The sequence below is a fragment of the Oncorhynchus gorbuscha genome, linkage group LG17, assembly GCF_021184085.1.
Source record: "Oncorhynchus gorbuscha isolate QuinsamMale2020 ecotype Even-year linkage group LG17, OgorEven_v1.0, whole genome shotgun sequence".
NCBI classification, from domain to species: Eukaryota; Metazoa; Chordata; class Actinopteri; order Salmoniformes; family Salmonidae; genus Oncorhynchus; species Oncorhynchus gorbuscha.
The window spans coordinates 14412834-14436863 of record NC_060189.1 but is presented as its reverse complement, the minus strand read 5'-3'; the positions used below and the strand labels follow the sequence as shown (position 1 = coordinate 14436863).

The following is a 24030-nucleotide window of genomic DNA, read 5'->3' as shown; positions in this document are numbered from 1 at the left end:
TGTTAGTTATGACACGTTCTCTCTCCTCTGTTAGTTATTACACGTTCTCTCTCCTCTGTTAGTTATTACACGTTCTCTCTCCATCTGTTAGTTATTACACGTTCTCTCTCCATCTGTTAGTTATTACATGTTCTCTCTCCATCTGTTAGTTATTACACGTTCTCTCTCCATCTGTTAGTTATTACATGTTCTCTCTCCATCTGTTAGTTATTACACGTTCTCTCTCCATCTGGTAGTTATTACACGTTCTCTCTCCATCTGTTAGTTATTACACGTTCTCTCTCCATCTGTTAGTTATTACACTTTCTCTCTCCATCTGTCAGTTATTACACGTTCTTTCTCCATCTGTTAGTTATTACACTTTCTCTCATCATCTTAGTTATTACACGTTCTCTCTCCTCTGTTAGTTATTACACGTTCTCTCTGTTAGTTATTACACGTTTTCTCTGTTAGTTATTACACGTTCTCTCTCCATCTGTTAGTTATTACACGTTCTCTCTCCATCTATTAGTTATTACACGTTCTCTCTCCATCTGTTAGTTATTACACGTTCTCTCTCCATCTGGTAGTTATTACACGTTCTCTCTCCATCTGTTAGTTATTACACGTTCTCTCTCCTCTTAGTTATTACACGTTCTCTCTCCATCTGTTAGTTATTACACGTTCTCTCTCCATCAGTTAGTTATTACACGTTCTCTCTCCATCTGTTAGTTATTACACGTTCTCTCTCCTCTGTTAGTTATTACACGTTCTCTCTCCATCTGTTAGTTATTACACGTTCTCTCTGTTAGTTATTACACGTTCTCTGTTAGTTATTACACGTTCTCTCTGTTAGTTATTACATGTTCTCTCTCTGTTAGTTATTACGTTCTCTGTTAGTTATTACACGTTCTCTGTTAGTTATTACACGTTCTGTTAGATATTACACGTTCTGTTAGATATTACACGTTCTCTCTCCATCTGTCAGTTATTACACATTCTCTCTCCATCTGTTAGTTATTACACGTTGTCTCTCATCTGTTAGTTATTACACGTTCTCTCTCCATCTGTTAGTTATTACACGTTCTCTCTCCATCTGTTAGTTATTACACGTTCTCTCTCCATCTGTTAGTTATTACACGTTCTCTCTCCATCTGTTAGTTATTACACGTTCTCTCTCCATCTGTTAGTTATTACACGTTCTCTCTCCATCTGTTAGTTATTACACTTTCTTTCTCCATCTGTTAGTTATTACACTTTCTCATCTGTTAGTTATTCACCATCTGTTAGTTATTACACGTTCTCTCTGTTAGTTATTACACGTTCTCTCAACATCCACGTTCTCTCTGTTAGTTATTACACGTTCTCTCTCCATCTGTTAGTTATTACACGTTCTCTCTCCATCTGTTAGTTATTACACGTTCTTTCTCCATCTGTTAGTTATTACACTTTCTCTCACCATCTGTTAGTTATTACACGTTCTCTCCCCATCTGTTAGTTATTACACGTTCTCTCTCCATCTGTTAGTTATTACACGTTCTTTCTCCATCTGTTAGTTATTACACTTTCTCTCACCATCTGTTAGTTATTACACTTTCTCTCACCATCTGTTAGTTATTACACGTTCTTTCTCCATCTGTTAGTTATTACACGTTCTCTCTCCACCTGTTAGTTATTACACGTTCTCTCTCCATCTGTTAGTTATTACACGTTCTTTCTGCATCTGTTAGTTATTACACTTTCTCTCTCCATCTGTTAGTTATTACACGTTCTTTCTCCATCTGTTAGTTATTACACTTTCTCTCACCATCTGTTAGTTATTACACGTTCTCTCTCCTCTGTTAGTTATTACACATTCTCTCTCCTCTGTTAGTTATTACACGTTCTCTCTCCATCTGTTAGTTATTACACGTTCTTTCTCCATCTGTTAGTTATTACACTTTCTCTCACCATCTGTTAGTTATTACACGTTCTCTCTGTTAGTTATTACACATTCTCTCCCCATCTGTTAGTTATTACACGTTCTTTCTCCATCTGTTAGTTATTACACGTTCTCTCTCCACCTGTTAGTTATTACACGTTCTCTCTCCACCTGTTAGTTATTACACGTTCTCTCTCCACCTGTTAGTTATTACACGTTCTCTCTCCACCTGTTAGTTATTACACGTTCTTTCTCCATCTGTTAGTTATTACACTTTCTCTCACCATCTGTTAGTTATTACACTTTCTCTCACCATCTGTTAGTTATTACACGTTCTTTCTCCATCTGTTAGTTATTACACGTTCTCTCTCCACCTGTTAGTTATTACACGTTCTCTCTCCATCTGTTAGTTATTACACGTTCTTTCTGCATCTGTTAGTTATTACACTTTCTCTCTCCATCTGTTAGTTATTACACGTTCTTTCTCCATCTGTTAGTTATTACACTTTCTCTCACCATCTGTTAGTTATTACACGTTCTCTCTCCTCTGTTAGTTATTACACGTTCTCTCTCCTCTGTTAGTTATTACACGTTCTCTCTCCATCTGTTAGTTATTACACGTTCTCTCTCCATCTGTTAGTTATTACACGTTCTTTCTCCATCTGTTAGTTATTACACTTTTCTCTCTTCATCTGTTAGTTATTACACATTCTCTCCCCATCTGTTAGTTATTACACATTCTCTCCCCATCTGTTAGTTATTACACGTTCTCTCTCCATCTGTTAGTTATTACACGTTCTCTCTCCATCTGTTAGTTATTACACGTTCTCTCTCCATCTGTTAGTTATTACACGTTCTCTCTCCATCTGTTAGTTATTACACGTTCTCTCTCCATCTGTTAGTTATTACACGTTCTTTCTCCATCTGTTAGTTATTACACTTTCTCTCTCCATCTGTTAGTTATTACACGTTCTCTCCATCTGTTAGTTATTACACGTTCTCTCTCCATCTGTTAGTTATTACACATTCTCTCTCCATCTGTTAGTTATTACACGTTGTCTCTCATCTGTTAGTTATTACACGTTCTCTCTCCATCTGTTAGTTATTACACGTTCTCTCTCCATCTGTTAGTTATTACACGTTCTCTCTCCATCTGTTAGTTATTACACGTTCTCTCTCCATCTGTTAGTTATTACACGTTCTCTCTCCATCTGTTAGTTATTACACATTCTCTCTCCATCTGTTAGTTATTACACGTTCTCTCTCCATCTGTTAGTTATTACACGTTCTCTCTCCATCTGTTAGTTATTACACGTTCTCTCCCCATCTGTTAGTTATTACACGTTCTCTCTCCATCTGTTAGTTATTACACGTTCTCTCTCCATCTGTTAGTTATTACACATTCTCTCTCCATCTGTTAGTTATTACACGTTCTCTCTCCATCTGTTAGTTATTACACGTTCTTTCTCCATCTGTTAGTTATTACACTTTCTCTCTCCATCTGTTAGTTATTACACGTTCTCTCTCCATCTGTTAGTTATTACACGTTCTTTCTCCATCTGTTAGTTATTACACGTTCTCTCTCCATCTGTTAGTTATTACACGTTCTCTGCATCTGTTAGTTATTACACGTTCTCTCTCCATCTGTTAGTTATTACACGTTCTTTCTCCATCTGTTAGTTATTACACTTTCTCTCACCATCTGTTAGTTATTACACGTTCTCTCTCCACCTGTTAGTTATTACACGTTCTCTCTCCATCTGTTAGTTATTACACGTTCTTTCTCCATCTGTTAGTTATTACACTTTCTCTCACCATCTGTTAGTTATTACACGTTCTCTCTCTGTTAGTTATGACACGTTCTCTCTCCTCTGTTAGTTATTACACGTTCTCTCTCCATCTGTTAGTTATTACATGTTCTCTCTCCATCTGTTAGTTATTACACGTTCTCTCTCCATCTGGTAGTTATTACACGTTCTCTCTCCATCTGTTAGTTATTACACGTTCTCTCTCCATCTGTTAGTTATTACACGTTCTCTCTCCATCTGTCAGTTATTACACGTTCTTTCTCCATCTGTTAGTTATTACACTTTCTCTCACCATCTTAGTTATTACACGTTCTCTCTCCTCTGTTAGTTATTACACGTTCTCTCTGTTAGTTATTACACGTTTTCTCTGTTAGTTATTACACGTTCTCTCTCCATCTGTTAGTTATTACACGTTCTCTCTCCATCTATTAGTTATTACACTTTCTCTCTCCATCTGTTAGTTATTACACGTTCTCTCTCCATCTGGTAGTTATTACACGTTCTCTCTCCATCTGTTAGTTATTACACGTTCTCTCTCCTCTTAGTTATTACACGTTCTCTCTCCATCTGTTAGTTATTACACGTTCTCTCTCCATCAGTTAGTTATTACACGTTCTCTCTCCATCTGTTAGTTATTACACGTTCTCTCTCCTCTGTTAGTTATTACACGTTCTCTCTCCATCTGTTAGTTATTACACGTTCTTTCTGTTAGTTATTACACGTTCTCTCTGTTAGTTATTACACGTTCTCTGTTAGTTATTACACGTTCTCTCTGTTAGTTATTACATGTTCTCTCTCCTCTGTTAGTTATTACGTTCTCTGTTAGTTATTACACGTTCTGTTAGATATTACACGTTCTGTTAGATATTACACGTTCTCTCTCCATCTGTTAGTTATTACACGTTCTCTGTTAGTTATTACACGTTCTCTCTGTTAGTTATTACACGTTCTCTCTGTTAGTTATTACATGTTCTCTCTCCACCTGTTAGTTATTACACGTTCTCTCTGTTAGTTATTACACGTTCTCTCTGTTAGTTATTACACGTTCTCTCCATCTGTTAGTTATTACACGTTCTCTCTCCACCTGTTAGTTATTACACGTTCTCTCTGTTAGTTATTGCACATTCTCTCTTAGTTATTACACGTTCTCTCTCCTCTGTTAGTTATTACACGTTCTCTCTGTTAGTTATTACACGTTCTCTCTGTTAGTTATTACACATTCTCTCTCCATCTGTTAGTTATTACACGTTCTCTCTCCATCTGTTAGTTATTACACGTTCTCTCTCCATCTGTTAGTTATTACACGTTCTCTCTCCTCTGTTAGTTATTACACGTTCTCTCTCCTCTTAGTTATTACACGTTCTCTCTCCATCTGTTAGTTATTACACGTTCTCTCTCCATCCGTTAGTTATTACACGTTCTCTCTCCATCTGTTAGTTATTACACGTTCTCTCTCCTCTGTTAGTTATTACACGTTCTCTCTCCATCTGTTAGTTATTACACGTTCTCTCTGTTAGTTATTACACGTTCTCTCTGTTAGTTATTACACGTTCTCTGTTAGTCATTACACGTTCTCTCTGTTAGTTATTACATGTTCTCTCTCCTCTGTTAGTTATTACGTTCTCGGTTAGTTATTACACGTTCTCTGTTAGTTATTACACGTTCTGTTAGATATTACACGTTCTCTCTCCATCTGTTAGTTATTACACGTTCTCTGTTAGTTATTACACGTTCTCTCTGTTAGTTATTACACGTTCTCTCTGTTAGTTATTACACGTTCTCTCTGTTAGTTATTACACGTTCTCTCTCCATCTTTTAGTTATTACACGTTCTCTCTCTGTTAGTTATTACACGTTCTCTCTCCATCTTTTAGTTATTACACGTTCTCTCTCCACCTGTTAGTTATTACACGTTCTCTCTCCATCTGTTAGTTATTACACGTTCTCTCTCCACCTGTTAGTTATTACACGTTCTCTCTGTTAGTTATTGCACATTCTCTCTTAGTTATTACGTTCGTTCTCTCTGTTAGTTATTACACGTTCTCTCTCCATCTTTAGTTATAACACTTTCTCTCTCCACCTGTTAGTTATTACACGTTCTCTCTCCATCTGTTAGTTATTACACGTTCTCTCTCCACCTCTTAGTTATTACACGTTCTCTCTGTTAGTTATTGCACATTCTCTCTTAGTTATTACACGTTCTCTCTCACCTGTTAGATTAGAGTTCTCTCTGTTAGTTATTACACGTTCTCTCTGTTAGTTATTCTCTCTCCTCTGTTAGTTATTACACGTTCTCTCTCCATCTGTTAGTTATAACACTTTCTCTCTCCATCTGTTAGTTATTACACGTTCTCTCTCCTCTGTTAGTTATTACACGTTCTCTGTTAGTTATTACACGTTCTCTCTGTTAGTTATTACACGTTCTCTCTGTTAGTTATTACATGTTCTCTCTCCACCTGTTAGTTATTACACGTTCTCTCTGTTAGTTATTACACGTTCTCTCTGTTAGTTATTACACGTTCTCTCTGTTAGTTATTACACGTTCTCTCTCCATCTGTTAGTTATTACACTTTCTCTCTCCATCTGTTAGTTATTACACGTTCTCTCTCCATCTGTTAGTTATTACACGTTCTCTCTCCATCTGTTAGTTATTACACGTTCTCTCTCCATCTGTTAGTTATTACACGTTCTCTGTTAGTTATTACACGTTCTCTCTCCATCTGTTAGTTATTACACGTTCTCTCCCCATCTGTTAGTTATTACACGTTCTCTGTTAGTTATTACACGTTCTCTCTTCATCTGTTAGTTATTACACATTCTCTCCCCATCTGTTAAGTTATTACACGTTCTCTCTCCATCTGTTAGTTATTACACGTTCTCTCTCCATCTGTTAGTTATTACACGTTCTCTCTCCATCTGTTAGTTATTACACGTTCTCTCCCCATCTGTTAGTTATTACACGTTCTCTGTTAGTTATTACACGTTCTCTCTTCATCTGTTAGTTATTACACATTCTCTCCCCATCTGTTAGTTATTACACGTTCTCTCTCCATCTGTTAGTTATTACACGTTCTCTCTCCATCTGTTAGTTATTACACGTTCTCTCTCCATCTGTTAGTTATTACACGTTCTCTCTCCATCTGTTAGTTATTACACGTTCTCTCTCCATCTGTTAGTTATTACACGTTCTCTCTCCATCTGTTAGTTATTACACGTTCTCTCTCCATCTGTTAGTTATTACACGTTCTCTCTCCATCTGTTAGTTATTACACGTTCTCTCTCCATCTGGTAGTTATTACACGTTCTCTCTCCATCTGTTAGTTATTACACATTCTCTCTCCATCTGTTAGTTATTACACGTTCTCTCTCCATCTGTTAGTTATTACACGTTCTCTCTCCATCTGGTAGTTATTACACATTCTCTCTCCATCTGTTAGTTATTACACGTTCTCTCTCCATCTGTTAGTTATTACACGTTCTCTCTCCATCTGTTAGTTATTACACGTTCTCTCTCCATCTGTTAGTTATTACACGTTCTCTCTCCATCTGTTAGTTATTACACGTTCTCTCCCCATCTGTTAGTTATTACACGTTCTCTGTTAGTTATTACACGTTCTCTCTTCATCTGTTAGTTATTACACATTCTCTCCCCATCTGTTAGTTATTACACGTTCTCTCTCCATCTCTTAGTTATTACACGTTCTCTCTCCATCTGTTAGTTATTACACGTTCTCTCTCCATCTGTTAGTTATTACACATTCTCTCTCCATCTGTTAGTTATTACACGTTCTCTCTCCATCTGTTAGTTATTACACGTTCTCTCTCCATCTGTTAGTTATTACACGTTCTCTCTCCATCTGTTAGTTATTACACGTTCTCTCTCCATCTGTTAGTTATTACACGTTCTCTCTCCATCTGTTAGTTATTACACGTTCTCTCTCCATCTGTTAGTTATTACACGTTCTCTCTCCATCTGTTAGTTATTACACGTTCTCTCTCCATCTGTTAGTTATTACACGTTCTCTCTCCATCTGTTAGTTATTACACGTTCTCTCTCCATCTGTTAGTTATTACACGTTCTCTCTCCATCTGGTAGTTATTACACGTTCTCTCTCCATCTGTTAGTTATTACACGTTCTCTCTCCATCTGGTAGTTATTACACGTTCTCTCTCCATCTGTTAGTTATTACACATTCTCTCTCCATCTGTTAGTTATTACACGTTCTCTCTCCATCTGTTAGTTATTACACGTTCTCTCTCCATCTGTTAGTTATTACACGTTCTCTCTCCATCTGTTAGTTATTACACGTTCTCTCTCCATCTGTTAGTTATTACACGTTCTCTCTCCATCTGTTAGTTATTACACGTTCTCTCTCTGTTAGTTATTACACGTTCTCTCTCCATCTGGTAGTTATTACACGTTCTCTCTCCATCTGTTAGTTATTACACATTCTCTCTCCATCTGGTAGTTATTACACGTTCTCTCTCCATCTGTTAGTTATTACACGTTCTCTCTCCTCTGTTTCCCCAGCACAAGTCTGATCTATCTCCCAGACACATGCTGGATTCATCATCTACACATCTCCTCTTAGTTTCATTGTTCTCTCTGCTAGCCATCAATACTCAGATGAGAGAAGGAGAGGAAAGGAGACGGGGGAGAAGAGAGGAAGGTAGAGGAGAGGAGAGGGGGGAGAAGAGAGGAAGGTAGAGGAGAGGAGAGGGGGAGAAGAGAGGAAGGTAGAGGAGAGGAGAGGGGGAGAAGAGAGGAAGGTAGAGGAGAGGAGAGGGGGAGAAGAGAGGAAGGTAGAGTAAAGGAGAGGGGGAGAAGAGAGGAAGGTAGAGGAGAGGAGAGGGGGAGAAGAGAGGAAGGTAGAGGAGAGGAGAGGGGGAGAAGAGAGGAAGTAGAGGAGAGGAGAGGGGGAGAAGAGAGGAAGGTAGAGGAGAGGAGAGGGGGAGAAGAGAGGAAGTAGAGGAGAGGAGAGGGGGAGAAGAGAGGAAGGTAGAGGAGGAGAGGAGGGGGGAGAAGAGAGGAAGATAGAGGGAGGTAGAGAGAGGAAGGTAGAGGAGAGGAGAGGGGGAGAAGAGAGGAAGGTAGAGGAGAGGAGAGGGGGAGAAGAGAGGAAGATAGAGGAAGGTAGAGGAGAGTAAAGGAGAGGGGAGGAGAGGAAGGTAGAGGAGAGGAGAGGGGAGAAGAGAGGAAGGTAGAGGAAGGGAGGAGAGTAAAGGAGAGGGGGAAAGAGAGGAAGGTCGAGGAGAGGAAAGGAGAGGGGGAGAAGAGAGGAAGGTAGAGGAAGGTCGAGGAGAGTAAAGGAGAGGGGGAGAAGAAGGAAGGTAGAGGAAGGGAGGAGAGTAAAGGAGAGGGGGAGAAGAGAGGAAGGTAGAAGAGAGGAGAGGGGGAGAAGAGAGGAAGGTATTGGAAGGTAGAGGAGAGGAAAGGAGAGGGGGGAGAAGAGAGGAAGGTAGAGGAAGGTAGAGGAGAGGAAAGGAGAGGGGGAGAAGAGAGGAAGGTAGAGGAAGGTAGAGGAGAGGAAAGGAGAGGAAAGGAGAGGGGGTAGAAGAGGAGAAGGGAGGAGAGGAAGTCGGACATATGAAAGGACCATAAATCGTTGCTCACACACACACCTCCTCATCCAGACATACAGGTCATGACACCTGTACCATAAAAAACACAGCCAGTTACAGCTGGCATAAATCTATAAACAGACAGGCAGGACAGAGTGTGCGTCTGTGTGACAATGTGTGTGTGGAATGTCATTCAGGTGTGTTTGCAGCTAGAACCCCAAACACACACACCTCCATACGATTTACGACCCCCATCTCCTCTCACCTGCTTGACAGCCTGAACACAGCCAACACTGTCTGCTACACAGGAGCATGGCACTCGTAAATCACACACACACACACACACACACACACACACACACACACACACACACACACACACACACACACACACACACACACACACACACACACACACACACACACACACACACACACACACACACACACACACAGCAGCACCAAAGCTACAGAGCGATGTACACATATGGAAAAACCAGAATGAATTTATATAGAGTAAAGTTATGGAGTGCTGTACCTCTCCATGGAAGGAGAGAATGTGTGTGTGTGCATTCAGTATATCTTTTCCCATGCTAACTCACCTTACCATTATCAGGACATTATATTACGGAAACATTGGCACAGCTTTACACAGAGTAGCCATATCACTTATATAAAGCCATAAGTGTGGCCCTAACACGTATACAGTATAGTCCATAAATTACAGCATTTGGTTCATTTGATAATACACAGTATGTGTACGAGCGCTTAACCGTTTTGAGATGGAGTTGAGAGGGAGATTGCCAGAAGCAGTTTGTCTGTTAGAGTAGGGAAGGAACACAGACATAGGGCTCTATAAGTGTTAAACACACGTCAGTTTGCAATTTCGTCATGGATAAAACTGGCGCACTGGCATTTTCCAGCCTTAACGTCAGGCTCAGCTATTTACCTGAGGAACATCAGCTTGCTTGCCTTGCCAATATCTGAGATGAGTGGCCTAGCCCCTATATCAGGGGGAATGCTCTAGATGATGTTTAACAATGTATTTCTATATTGAAGCAATGCAACTAGAACAATGTGGACTGAAAACATGTTTAACATATTTAGCAAATATGGGGCAGGCTATTTAACGAATTAGGCTATAAACGGACTAACATTCGAATTGGAGTTGATGACAACGCAATACATACATTTTTTTAAATATATAACCTGAAGAAACACCATATTTAGCCATGGAGCACGTTCTGATTGGCCAGTGAGGAGCCACGCCTCGACACACCCACAACTTGTTCATTCATCAAAACCCAGCTGCTGCGCCCAGCAGCACACTCCCGAACCTAGAACGCTACTGCCAGAGGTAAGATCTGCCATTGCATTATGTTTGTTAAAATAGAGCCCACGGTGTCTGCCACACAGATACCAGAGTTAACATACAACACAGTTATCTAGTTGTATCTCTATCCCTCCCTCTCTATGTCAGGATGGAGAGAACAGAGACCAGAGTTAACATACAACACAGTTATCTAGTTGTATCTCTATCCCTCTATCCCTCCCTCACTATGTCAGGATGGAGAGAACAGAGACCAGAGTTAACATACAACACAGTTATCTAGTTGTATCTCTATCCCTCCCTCACTATGTCAGGATGGAGAGAACAGATACCAGAGTTAACATACAACACAGTTATCTAGTTGTATCTCTATCCCTCCCTCTCTATGTCAGGATGGAGAGAACAGATACCAGAGTTAACATACAACACAGTTATCTAGTTGTATCTCTATCCCTCCCTCTCTATGTCAGGATGGAGAGAACAGAGACCAGAGTTAACATACAACACAGTTATCTAGTTGTATCTCTATCCCTCCCTCTCTATGTCAGGATGGAGAGAACAGAGACCAGAGTTAACATACAACACAGTTATCTAGTTGTATCTCTATCCCTCCCTCTCTATGTCAGGATGGAGAGAACAGAGACCAGAGTTAACATACAACACAGTTATCTAGTTGTATCTCTATCTCTCCCTCACTCCCTCTCTATGTCAGGATGGAGAGAACAGAGACCAGAGTTAACATACAACACAGTTATCTAGTTGTATCTCTATCTCTCCCTCCCTCCCTCTCTATGTCAGGATGGAGAGAACAGAGACCAGAGTTAACATACAACACAGTTATCTAGTTGTATCTCTATCCCTCCCTCACTATGTCAGGATGGAGAGAACAGAGACCAGAGTTAACATACAACACAGTTATCTAGTTGTATCTCTCTAGTTGTATCTCTATCCCTCCCTCTCTATGTCAGGATGGAGAGAACAGATACCAGAGTTAACATACAACACAGTTATCTAGTTGTATCTCTATCCCTCCCTCTCTATGTCAGGATGGAGAGAACAGAGACCAGAGTTAACATACAACACAGTTATCTAGTTGTATCTCTATCCCTCCCTCACTATGTCAGGATGGAGAGAACAGATACCAGAGTTAACATACAACACAGTTATCTAGTTGTATCTCTATCCCTCCCTCTCTATGTCAGGATGGAGAGAACAGAGACCAGAGTTAACATACAACACAGTTATCTAGTTGTATCTCTATCCCTCCCTCACTATGTCAGGATGGAGAGAACAGATACCAGAGTTAACATACAACACAGTTATCTAGTTGTATCTCTATCCCTCCCTCTCTATGTCAGGATGGAGAGAACAGATACCAGAGTTAACATACAACACAGTTATCTAGTTGTATCTCTATCCCTCCCTCTCTATGTCAGGATGGAGAGAACAGAGACCAGAGTTAACATACAACACAGTTATCTAGTTGTATCTCTATCCCTCCCTAACTATGTCAGGATGGAGAGAACAGAGACCAGAGTTAACATACAACACAGTTATCTAGTTGTATCTCTATCCCTCCCTCACTCCCTCTCTATGTCAGGATGGAGAGAACAGAGACCAGAGTTAACATACAACACAGTTATCTAGTTGTATCTCTATCCCTCCCTCTCTCCCTCACTATGTCAGGATGGAGAGAACAGAGACCAGAGTTAACATACAACACAGTTATCTAGTTGTATCTCTATCCCTCCCTCTCTCCCTCACTATGTCAGGATGGAGAGAACAGAGACCAGAGTTAACATACAACACAGTTATCTAGTTGTATCTCTATCCCTCCCTCTCTCCCTCACTATGTCAGGATGGAGAGAACAGAGACCAGAGTTAACATACAACACAGTTATCTAGTTGTATCTCTATCTCTCCCTCACTCCCTCTCTATGTCAGGATGGAGAGAACAGAGACCAGAGTTAACATACAACACAGTTATCTAGTTGTATCTCTATCCCTCCCTAACTATGTCAGGATGGAGAGAACAGAGACCAGAGTTAACATACAACACAGTTATCTAGTTGTATCTCTATCCCTCCCTCTCTATGTCAGGATGGAGAGAACAGAGACCAGAGTTAACATACAACACAGTTATCTAGTTGTATCTCTATCCCTCCCTCACTATGTCAGGATGGAGAGATGTCAGGATGGAGAGAACAGAGACCAGAGTTAACATACAACACAGTTATCTAGTTGTATCTCTATCCCTCCCTCTCTCCCTCACTATGTCAGGATGGAGAGAACAGAGACCAGAGTTAACATACAACACAGTTATCTAGTTGTATCTCTATCCCTCTATCTCTCCCTCACTATGTCAGGATGGAGAGAACAGAGACCAGAGTTAACATACAACACAGTTATCTAGTTGTATCTCTATCCCTCCCTCTCTATGTCAGGATGGAGAGAACAGAGACCAGAGTTAACATACAACACAGTTATCTAGTTGTATCTCTATCCCTCCCTCACTATGTCAGGATGGAGAGAACAGAGACCAGAGTTAACATACAACACAGTTATCTAGTTGTATCTCTATCTCTCCCTCTCTATGTCAGGATGGAGAGAACAGAGACCAGAGTTAACATACAACACAGTTATCTAGTTGTATCTCTATCCCTCCCTCTCTCCCTCTCTATGTCAGGATGGAGAGAACAGAGACCAGAGTTAACATACAACACAGTTATCTAGTTGTATCTCTATCCCTCCCTAACTATGTCAGGATGGAGAGAACAGAGACCAGAGTTAACATACAACACAGTTATCTAGTTGTATCTCTATCCCTCCCTCTCTATGTCAGGATGGAGAGAACAGAGACCAGAGTTAACATACAACACAGTTATCTAGTTGTATCTCTATCCCTCCCCCTCTATGTCAGGATGGAGAGAACAGAGACCAGAGTTAACATACAACACAGTTATCTAGTTGTATCTCTACTATGTCAGGATAGTTAACATACAACACAGTTATCTAGTTGTATCTCTATCCCTCCCTCTCTCCCTCACTATGTCAGGATGGGAGAGAACAGAGACCAGAGTTAACATACAACACAGTTATCTAGTTGTATCTCTATCCCTCCCTCTCTCCCTCTCTATGTCAGGATGGAGAGAACAGAGACCAGAGTTAACATACAACACAGTTATCTAGTTGTATCTCTATCCCTCCCTCTCTCCCTCACTATGTCAGGATGGAGAGAACAGAGACCAGAGTTAACATACAACACAGTTATCTAGTTGTATCTCTATCCCTCCCCTCTCACCCTCACTATGTCAGGATGGAGAGAACAGAGACCAGAGTTAACATACAACACAGTTATCTAGTTGTATCTCTATCCCTCCTATCCCTCCCCTCTATGTCAGGATGGAGAGAACAGAGACCAGAGTTAACATACAACACAGTTATCTAGTTGTATCTCTATCCCTCCCTCTCTATGTCAGGATGGAGAGAACTAGTTAACATACAACACAGTTATCTAGTTGTATCTCTATCCCTCCCTCTCTATGTCAGGATGGAGAGAACAGAGACCAGAGTTAACATACAACACAGTTATCTAGTTGTATCTCTATCCCTCCCTCTCTATGTCAGGATGGAGAGAACAGAGACCAGAGTTAACATACAACACAGTTATCTAGTTGTATCTCTATCCCTCCCTCTCTATGTCCAGAGACCAGAGTTAACATACAACACAGTTATCCTCACTATGTCAGGATGGAGAGAACAGAGACCAGAGTTAACATACAACACAGTTATCTAGTTGTATCTCTATCCCTCCCTCTCCCTCTATGTCAGGATGGAGAGAACAGAGACCAGAGTTAACATACAACACAGTTATCTAGTTGTATCTCTATCCCTCCCTCTCTATGTCAGGATGGAGAGAACAGAGACCAGAGTTAACATACAACACAGTTATCTAGTTGTATCTCTATCCCTCCCTCTCTCTATGTCAGGATGGAGAGAACAGAGACCAGAGTTAACATACAACACAGTTATCTAGTTGTATCTCTATCTCCTCTCCTCACTATGTCAGGATGGAGAGAACAGAGACCAGAGTTAACATACAACACAGTTATCTAGTTGTATCTCTATCCCTCCCTCTCTCCCTCACTATGTCAGGATGGAGAGAACAGAGACCAGAGTTAACATACAACAGTTACAGTTATCTATGTCAGGATGTATCTCTATCCCTCCCTCCCTCCCTCTCTATGTCAGGATGGAGAGAACAGAGACCAGAGTTAACATACAACACAGTTATCTAGTTGTATCTCTATCCCTCCCTCTATGTCTATGTCAGGATGGAGAGAACAGAGACCAGAGTTAACATACAACACAGTTATCTAGTTGTATCTCTATCCCTCCCTCTCTCCCTCTCTATGTCAGGATGGAGAGAACAGAGACCAGAGTTAACATACAACACAGTTATCTAGTTGTATCTCTATCCCTCCCTAACTATGTCAGGATGGAGAGAACAGAGACCAGAGTTAACATACAACACAGTTATCTAGTTGTATCTCTATCCCTCCCCCTCTATGTCAGGATGGAGAGAACAGAGACCAGAGTTAACATACAACACAGTTATCTAGTTGTATCTCTATCCCTCCCTCTCTATGTCAGGATGGAGAGAACAGAGACCAGAGTTAACATACAACACAGTTATCTAGTTGTATCTCTATCCCTCCCTCTCTCCCTCACTATGTCAGGATGGAGAGAACAGAGACCAGAGTTAACATACAACACAGTTATCTAGTTGTATCTCTATCTCTCCCTCACTCCCTCTCTATGTCAGGATGGAGAGAACAGAGACCAGAGTTAACATACAACACAGTTATCTAGTTGTATCTCTATCCCTCCCTCTCTCCCTCACTATGTCAGGATGGAGAGAACAGAGACCAGAGTTAACATACAACACAGTTATCTAGTTGTATCTCTATCCCTCCCTCTCTCCCTCACTATGTCAGGATGGAGAGAACAGAGACCAGAGTTAACATACAACACAGTTATCTAGTTGTATCTCTATCCCTCCCTCTCTATGTCAGGATGGAGAGAACAGAGACCAGAGTTAACATACAACACAGTTATCTAGTTGTATCTCTATCCCTCCCTCTCTATGTCAGGATGGAGAGAACAGATACCAGAGTTAACATACAACACAGTTATCTAGTTGTATCTCTATCCCTCCCTCTCTATGTCAGGATGGAGAGAACAGAGACCAGAGTTAACATACAACACAGTTATCTAGTTGTATCTCTATCCCTCCCTCTCTCCCTCACTATGTCAGGATGGAGAGAACAGAGACCAGAGTTAACATACAACACAGTTATCTAGTTGTATCTCTATCCCTCCCTCTCTATGTCAGGATGGAGAGAACAGAGACCAGAGTTAACATACAACACAGTTATCTAGTTGTATCTCTATCCCTCCCTCTCTATGTCAGGATGGAGAGAACAGAGACCAGAGTTAACATACAACACAGTTATCTAGTTGTATCTCTATCCCTCCCTCTCTCCCTCACTATGTCAGGATGGAGAGAACAGAGACCAGAGTTAACATACAACACAGTTATCTAGTTGTATCTCTATCCCTCCCTCTCTCCCTCACTATGTCAGGATGGAGAGAACAGAGACCAGAGTTAACATACAACACAGTTATCTAGTTGTATCTCTGTCCCTCCCTCTCTATGTCAGGATGGAGAGAACAGAGACCAGAGTTAACATACAACACAGTTATCTAGTTGTATCTCTATCCCTCCCTCACTATGTCAGGATGGAGAGAACAGAGACCAGAGTTAACATACAACACAGTTATCTAGTTGTATCTCTATCCCTCCCTCTCTCCCTCACTATGTCAGGATGGAGAGAACAGAGACCAGAGTTAACATACAACACAGTTATCTAGTTGTATCTCTATCCCTCCCTCACTATGTCAGGATGGAGAGAACAGAGACCAGAGTTAACATACAACACAGTTATCTAGTTGTATCTCTATCCCTCCCTCTCTCCCTCACTATGTCAGGATGGAGAGAACAGAGACCAGAGTTAACATACAACACAGTTATCTAGTTGTATCTCTATCCCTCCCTCTCTATGTCAGGATGGAGAGAACAGAGACCAGGACTTAAGACAAATCAAAGGAATTATACATCTAGAAGAAAGACTACAGATCAGAGGTTTGGGTTTAATCTACAGAGATCAGAGGTGGTATATCCTTAATTATAAACTGGGTGGTTCGAGCCCTGAATGCTGATTGGCTGACAGCCGCGCTATATCAGGCCATATACCACGGGTATAACAAAACACATATTTTTACTGCTCTAATTACATTGGTAACCAGTTTATAATGGCAATAAGGCACCTCTGGGTTTTGTGGTCATTGTGCCTAAGAACAGCCCATAGCCGTGGTATATTGGCCAAATATCACACCCCCTCTGACCTTATTGCTTAATTATCAACCGGGTGGTTCGAGCCCCGAATGCTGATTGGCCTTGCGTTGTGCCTAAGAACAGCCCATAGCCGTGGTATATTGGCCAAATATCACACCCCCCAGGCCTTGTTGCTTTAATCTAGCCAGAAAACATTCAGCAGTATCGGGAGATAGGACATTTAGGATAAGGTTTGTATTTGAGAAGGGATGTGTAACACAATGTATTGCAGAGTGAAATACCTGGAGGTATGCAATGCAGAATCTGCCCTCACATTTTTTGTGGGACGGCGTTTGGAGGAGAATGTCGGCCTCGATGTCTTAATAACTGCCATAGATACAGACACGGAGATATTCATGTTTTGACATTAGTTATTCATGTATCGCCTGAGTTATTGACGACTGTACTAGGATGTGTGCGTGTGTTTTATTGATGTACTGTCAGTCTCAATATTCCTGTTATTGATGATGTACAGACCATTCAGAAAGTATTCAGGCTTCCCTTTTTCCACATTTTCTTACATTACAGCCTTTTTCCCCCTTATCAATCTACACACAATACCCCATAATGACGGGGGGAAAAAAAGTTTTTATTTTATTTATTTTTTTAGATATTTCTGAAAATGTATTAAAAATGTAATATGGAAATATAAGCAGAAATTACAGCCTCGAGTCTTCTTGTGTATGAAGCTACAAGCTTGGCACACCTGTATTTGGGGAGTTTCTCCCATTCTTCTCTGCAGAACCTCTCAAGCTCTGTCAGGTTGGATGGGGAGTATTGCTGCAAAGCTATTTTCAGGTGTCTCCAAAAATCCCGAAGTCAATCCTGTGTTGTTTTGGCTGTAGGGTCATTTTACTTTTAGAAGGTGAACCTTTGCCCCATTCTGAGGTCCTGAGTGCTCTGGAGCAGGTTTTCATCAAGGTCCGTTCATCTTTCCCTCGATCCTGACTAGTCTCCGAGTCCCTGCCTCTGAAAAATATCCCCACAGCATGATGCTGCCACCACCATGCTTCACCGTAGGGATGGTGCCAGGTTTCTTCCAGACGTGATGCTTCGCATTCAGGCCAAAGACTTCAATCTTGCTTTCATCAGACCAGGGATTCTTGTTTATCATGGTCTGAGAGTCCTTTAGGTGCCTTTTTGGCAAACTCTAAGCGGGCTGTCATGTGCCTTTTACTGAGGAGTGGCTTTTGTCTGGCCACTACTACCATTAAGGCCTGATTGGTGGAGTGCTGCAGAGATGGTTGTCCTTCTGAAAGGTTCTCCCGTCTCCACAGAGGAACTCTGGAGCTCTGTCAGAGTGACCATTGGATTCTTGGTCACCTCCCTGACCAAGGCCCTTCTCCTACGATTGCTCAGTTTGGCCGGGATGCCAGCTCTAGGAAGAGTCTTGGTGGTTCCAAACTTCTTCCAATTAAGAATGAAGGAGGACACTGTGCTCTTGAGGACTTTCAATGCTGGTACCATTCCCCAGATCTGTGCCTCAACACAATCCTGTCTCGGAGCTCTAATGGACAATTTGTCCAACCTCACGGCTTGGTTTTTGCTCTGACATGCACTGTCAACTGTGGGACCTCATAGAGACAGGTGTGTGCCTTTCCAAATCATGTCCAATTGAATTTACCACAGGTGGACCAATCAAGTTGTAGAAACATATCAAGGATGATCAATGGAAACCAGATGCACCGGAGATCAATTTCGAGTCTCATAGCAAAGGGTCTGAATACTTATGTAAATACTTGTGTTTTTTATTTTTAATACATTTGAAAACATTTCTAAAATCCTGTTTTTCATTTTGTCATTATGGGGTATTGTGTTTAAGATTGAGGCAAAACATTTATTTAATCAACTTTAGGATAAGGCTGTAACGTAAAAAAATGTGGAAATGGTCAATACCTTCCGAATGCACTGTAACTTATACGTCTACTGAATATAGAACTGGTTAACAGGCCACACACACACACACACACACACGTCTCTTTCCACACAGTTGACTCATTTGGGAAGATTGCAGGGGAAGGGCTGAAGGACTCTGCAGGCCTTTGTCAGTGTGTGTGTGTCTAACTGTGTGTTTACATGTACACTGTATAAAGGTGTGAAGTTATATAAATCTGGTTGTTCTTACCTGGCGAAGAACGATGCAGCGGCAGAGGTGGTGGTTGGGGTTGCCGTGGTAACCTGCAAAGTGGGAGGGGCCTTGGAGGGTGAGGGGGCGGGGAGATCAGCATTGTAGTGGTTCAGAGCCTCCTCCGTCAGACCCTCTCTACACCCCTCTGATATCATCTGCGAGATCTACACACAACAGACAGAAACAGTAGTAAGAATATAGGACTGACACAGTGCCAGTCAGGCCAGAGGGAGACCTGGTGCCCATCCTCCTCCATCTGTCACCTCCATATTACCCAACTGGCACACATCTCTCTCTCTCTCTCTCTCTCTCTCTCTCTCTCTCTCTCTCTCTCTCTCTCTCTCTCTCTCTCTCTCTCTCTCTCTCTCTCTCTCTCTCTCTCTCTCTCTCTCTCTCTCTCTCTCTCTCTCTCTCTCTCTCTCTCTCTCTCTCTCTCTCTCTCTCTCTCTCTCTCTCTCTCTCTCTCTCTCTCTCTCTCTCTCTCTCTCTCTCTCTCTCTCTCTCTCTAACCTTAATTTATTTTCACATTTTCAGTAATGTTTGTTAAGTATAAAGAATATTCATAAAACTAATGCATTGGATTCATCTAGTGATTCAGATAGTATTTTTGACTATAGGTGCTTTAGATTGTATGGGGCTGTTAGTCCTATCCAGTATCCACCACTAATATGTTGTCCTACCTGGATGGATGAAGCTCAGCGGCCATTTTATGCCAGCAGGCTCACGCCATATCGCTGTCTCAGCATTCTTTAAATGTCATCCCGATATAGAGAACCATTTATAAAGCTCTCTCTCTCCCTCCTTTTCTTCCCCCCCCCAAACCTCTCCATCTCCTCATTCTGCTTTCTTCTCAACTCCCTAGCTCCCCCCCCTCAACATGCACACACACCCCAGCAGTAGTGTAGCTCTGGAGGTTCTGTGTGACCTGTCTGAATTCACAGTGATTTATCATCATGTTCTCGCTCTGCTCTAATGGTAAAACAGGAGTGTTAATGTCACACTATGTTACTGCAGGGAAGAGGAGAGAGGAGCTACACAGGACACACACACACACGGTTGATTGATTGGCTAATTAGTGTAGAAGTAGTCTACTTGCATCATCCACAGACCAAAATACCTGATTTAGTAACAGAAATATAGGACATCTGCCACATACACCATACTGGGAGGTGTGTGTGTGTGTGTGTGTGTGTGTGTGTGTGTGTGTGTGTGTGTGTGTGTGTGTGTGTGTGTGTGTGTGTGTGTGTGTGTGTGTGTGTGTGTGTGTGTGTGTGTGTGTGTGTGTGTGTGTGTGTGTGTGTGTGTGTGTGTGTGTGTGTGTGTGTGTGTGTGTGTGTGTGTGTGTGTGTGTGTGTGTGTGTGGCTACTCGATCGGGTGCCAGCACTTGACTGCTTGCGGGAGCCTAACTCTTCTTGATTAGCGTGCAGCTGTTCTACACTGCTAAAGCATGTTATTAGTATCACAGGGCTATGCTACAGGCTAGGCTATATGCTACTATGGCATAATGTGAAGACAATGGCTGACTGATGGCTCTTTGATGGGCATCGTGCCATCTCAGCACAAGGAAAATGGAGGGAAGAAATCAGCGGTCAAAGGCACTGCATCTCAGTGCTAGATGCATTACTACAGACCCTGGTTCGATCCCGGGATGTATCACAACCGGCCGTGATCGGGAGTCCCATAGAGCAGCGCACAATTGGCCCAGCATCGTCCGGGTTAGGGGAGGGTTTGGCCGGGGAAGGTAGGCCGTCATTGTAAAATAATAATTTATTCTTAACTGACTTGCCTAGTTAAATAAAGGTTACATTTAAATAATAATAATAATAATAATAATAATATCCTCCTGACTTTATTCTACAGACACACAGTGTATTTCTAGTAGCACCCTGGGCTGTGTGCCAGCGGGCCTCAGAGGTGACCTTGGGACAGGGGATGGAGGGAGAGAGGAGAGAAAAGGAGGGAGGGGATGGAGGGAGAGAGAGAGGAGAGAAAAGGAGGGAGGGGACAGAGGGAGAGAGAGAGGAGAGAAAAGGAAGGAGGGGACGGAGGGAGGGAGAGAGGACAGAAAAGGAAGGAGGGGACGGAGGGAGGGAGAGAGGAAAGAAAAGGAGGGAGGGAGGGAAAGTGGAGAGAAAAGGAAGGAGGGGACGGAGGGAGGGAGAGAGGAGAGAAAAGGAAGGAGGGGACGGAGGGAGGGAGAGAGGAGAGAAAAGGAGGGAGGGGACAGAGGGAGGGAGAGAGGAGAGAAAAGGAGGGAGGGGACAGAGGGAGAGAGAGAGGAGAGAAAAGGATGGAGGGGACAGAGGGAGAGAGAGAGGAGAGAAAAGGAGGGAGGGGACAGAGGGAGAGAGGAGAGAAAAGGAAGGAGGGGACGGAGGGAGGGAGAGAGGAGAGAAAAGGAAGGAGGGGACGGAGGGAGGGAGAGAGGAGAGAAAGGGAGGGAGGGGACAGAGGGAGAGAGGAGAGAAAATGAGGGAGGGGACGGAGGGAGAGAAAAGGGGGGAGGGGACGGAGGGAGCGAAAAGGAGGGAGGGGACGGAGGGAGAGAGGAGAGAAAAGGAGGGAGGGGGAGAAGGAGGAGATGAAGGGGAGATGAAGGGAACAGGGGAGGGAAGGGAAGAGGGGGAGATGAGGAGGGAACAGGGGAGATGAGGGGAACAGGGGAGATGAGGGGAACAGGGGAGATGAGGGGAACAGGGGACATGAGGGGAACAGGGGACAGAGGGAGAGAGAGAGGAGAGAAAAGGAGGGAGGGGACAGAGGGAGAGAGAGAGGAGAGAAAAGGAGGGAGGGGACAGAGGGAGAGAGAGAGGAGAGAAAAGGAAGGAGGGGACGGAGGGAGAGAGGAGAGAAAAGGAGGGAGGGGACAAAGGGAGAGAGGAGAGAAAATGAGGGAAGGGACGGAGGGAGAGAAAAGGGGGAGGGGACGGAGGGAGAGAGGTGAGAGGAGAGAAAAGGAAGGAGGGGACGGAGGGAGAGAGGAGAGAAAAGGAGGGAGGGGGAGATGAGGGGAACAAGGGGAGATGAAGGGAACAGGGGAGGTGAAGGGAACAGGGGAGGTGAGGGGGTAGGGAGAGGAGGGGAACAAGGAGAGATGAGGAGAACAGGGGAGATGAGGGGAACAGGGGAGATGAGGGGAACAGGGGACATGATGGGGTAGAGAGATGAGGTAGAGGGACACGGGGTGGTAGGGAGATGAGGGAGAACAGGGGTGGGAGAGAGAGATGTGAGGTGAGGGACAGGGGGTGGGAGAGAGAGATGTGAGGTGAGGGACAGGGGGTGGGAGAGAGAGATGTGAGGTGAGGGACAGGGGTGGGAGAGAGAGATGTGAGGTGAGGGACAGGGGGTGGGAGAGAGAGATGTGAGGTGAGGGACAGGGGATGGGAGAGAGAGATGTGAGGTGAGGGACAGGGGTGGGAGAGAGAGATGTGAGGTGAGGGACAGGGGGTGGGAGAGAGAGATGTGAGGTGAGGGACAGGGGGTGGGAGAGAGAGATGTGAGGTGAGGGACAGGGGGTGGTAGGGTGATGAGGGACAACAGGGGTGTGACAGGAGAGTTCCCTCGAGTCCTCATTATCAGGATATTCATTATTACATGTAATCAGAACACAGAGCACTAACTCTCTCTCTCTCTCTCTAATTTGTACATACCACCTGTCTCTTTCTATAGCAGTTTACAGTCCTCACCCAGAAGCCTTTGTTCCAAGAGTTGTCCTCATCTTCCCTTCGGTTACCACTCTCAGCTGAGGACAGCCTCCACTCACATACATACACTTTGTCTGACCCCTTGCTCATGGCTAATATACGTCATCAGGGCCAAACAATCTAATGAACCCTACGTGACTCGACACCCGGGACGGACTGCAAGTGGATTTCAGAGGAAAAGGGAGGACAGAAGCTCAGTTCCACCTCTCGCTTTGGTCAAAATGGGCCCTAAAGTCAGACACGGAACAGAACAATTCCACATTTTGTTTTGAGCAAAACCCTCTTTCCAGTTATGCCTTTTTGGAAACAGATCCACTTTCATTTATTTTGATCCTTTCCCCCCAATTCTATCTACCTGCACTTCAAAAAGATCATCACACACACACACACCACACACACACACACCTGGTAGGGGTAGAGTGTGACTCCTCCTCCATTGCTGCGAGACATGTACTGGTGAGCCTGCAGGGCTGCCGTGCTCAGTAACGCTCTGCTACCAGAACCGTTATTACTGGGGCTGTGGGGCGGCTGGGCACCGCTGGCTTTACTGCTGTGTGCCGGAGAGACGCTCCTCCTCTCAACCCCCAAGCCGACCCCTAGGGAGCTGGGCTTGGACCCATGGCGGGGGTACCCTCCCTGATGCACAGAGGATGGAGCTGGCGATGAGGAGGCTGGGGCTAGAGCTGAAGAGGCTGCCTGGGCAGGGGTTTTCCCCACAGATGCTGCACCTTGGCAGGGGTTGGAGGCAGTGTGGCTGGGGCTTGAGGATGATGCACTAGAGGAGGACGGAGGCATGGTAGGGTGGTGTGGGTGTGGATGGGGGTAGGCTGCTGAGGCTGGGAGGAGGTAGGCCCAGTCCCGTGGTGCTGTGGGGCCCTGGGGAAGGCCACTGCGGCTGGGCAGGGTGGGGGGCGAGCTGGGGGACAGGTCCCACTGGTCCAAGGTCAGCACCATGTGGACTGCTTCCTGTTTCAGCTGAGTCAGATGAGTGGAACACACGTCACAGCGACTGTCACGCTCGTTCCACGCCCGCCGCGAGCTGTTGGGCACCTGGAGCTTGTCGTGGAGGAGGAGGGAGAAGGAGGGATCCTACAAAATATAGAGAACAAGAGAAGGAGAAAGTTGATTAGTTAAGTTATTT

General features: G+C 43.5%; 1 protein-coding gene across 1 annotated transcript in view; it reads right to left on the bottom strand.

Moving 5' to 3' along the window:
* Positions 1-24030, bottom strand: part of kif26ba (kinesin family member 26Ba) — a 247243-nt gene that overhangs the window by 135357 nt on the left and 87856 nt on the right. The window contains exons 3-4 of the mRNA XM_046307708.1: positions 23295-23978; positions 19182-19348 (exon numbers count right to left, since the gene is read on the bottom strand). Coding sequence (XP_046163664.1) covers positions 19182-19348; positions 23295-23978 — 851 coding nt within the window. The remainder of the gene's footprint in view (positions 1-19181; positions 19349-23294; positions 23979-24030) is intronic.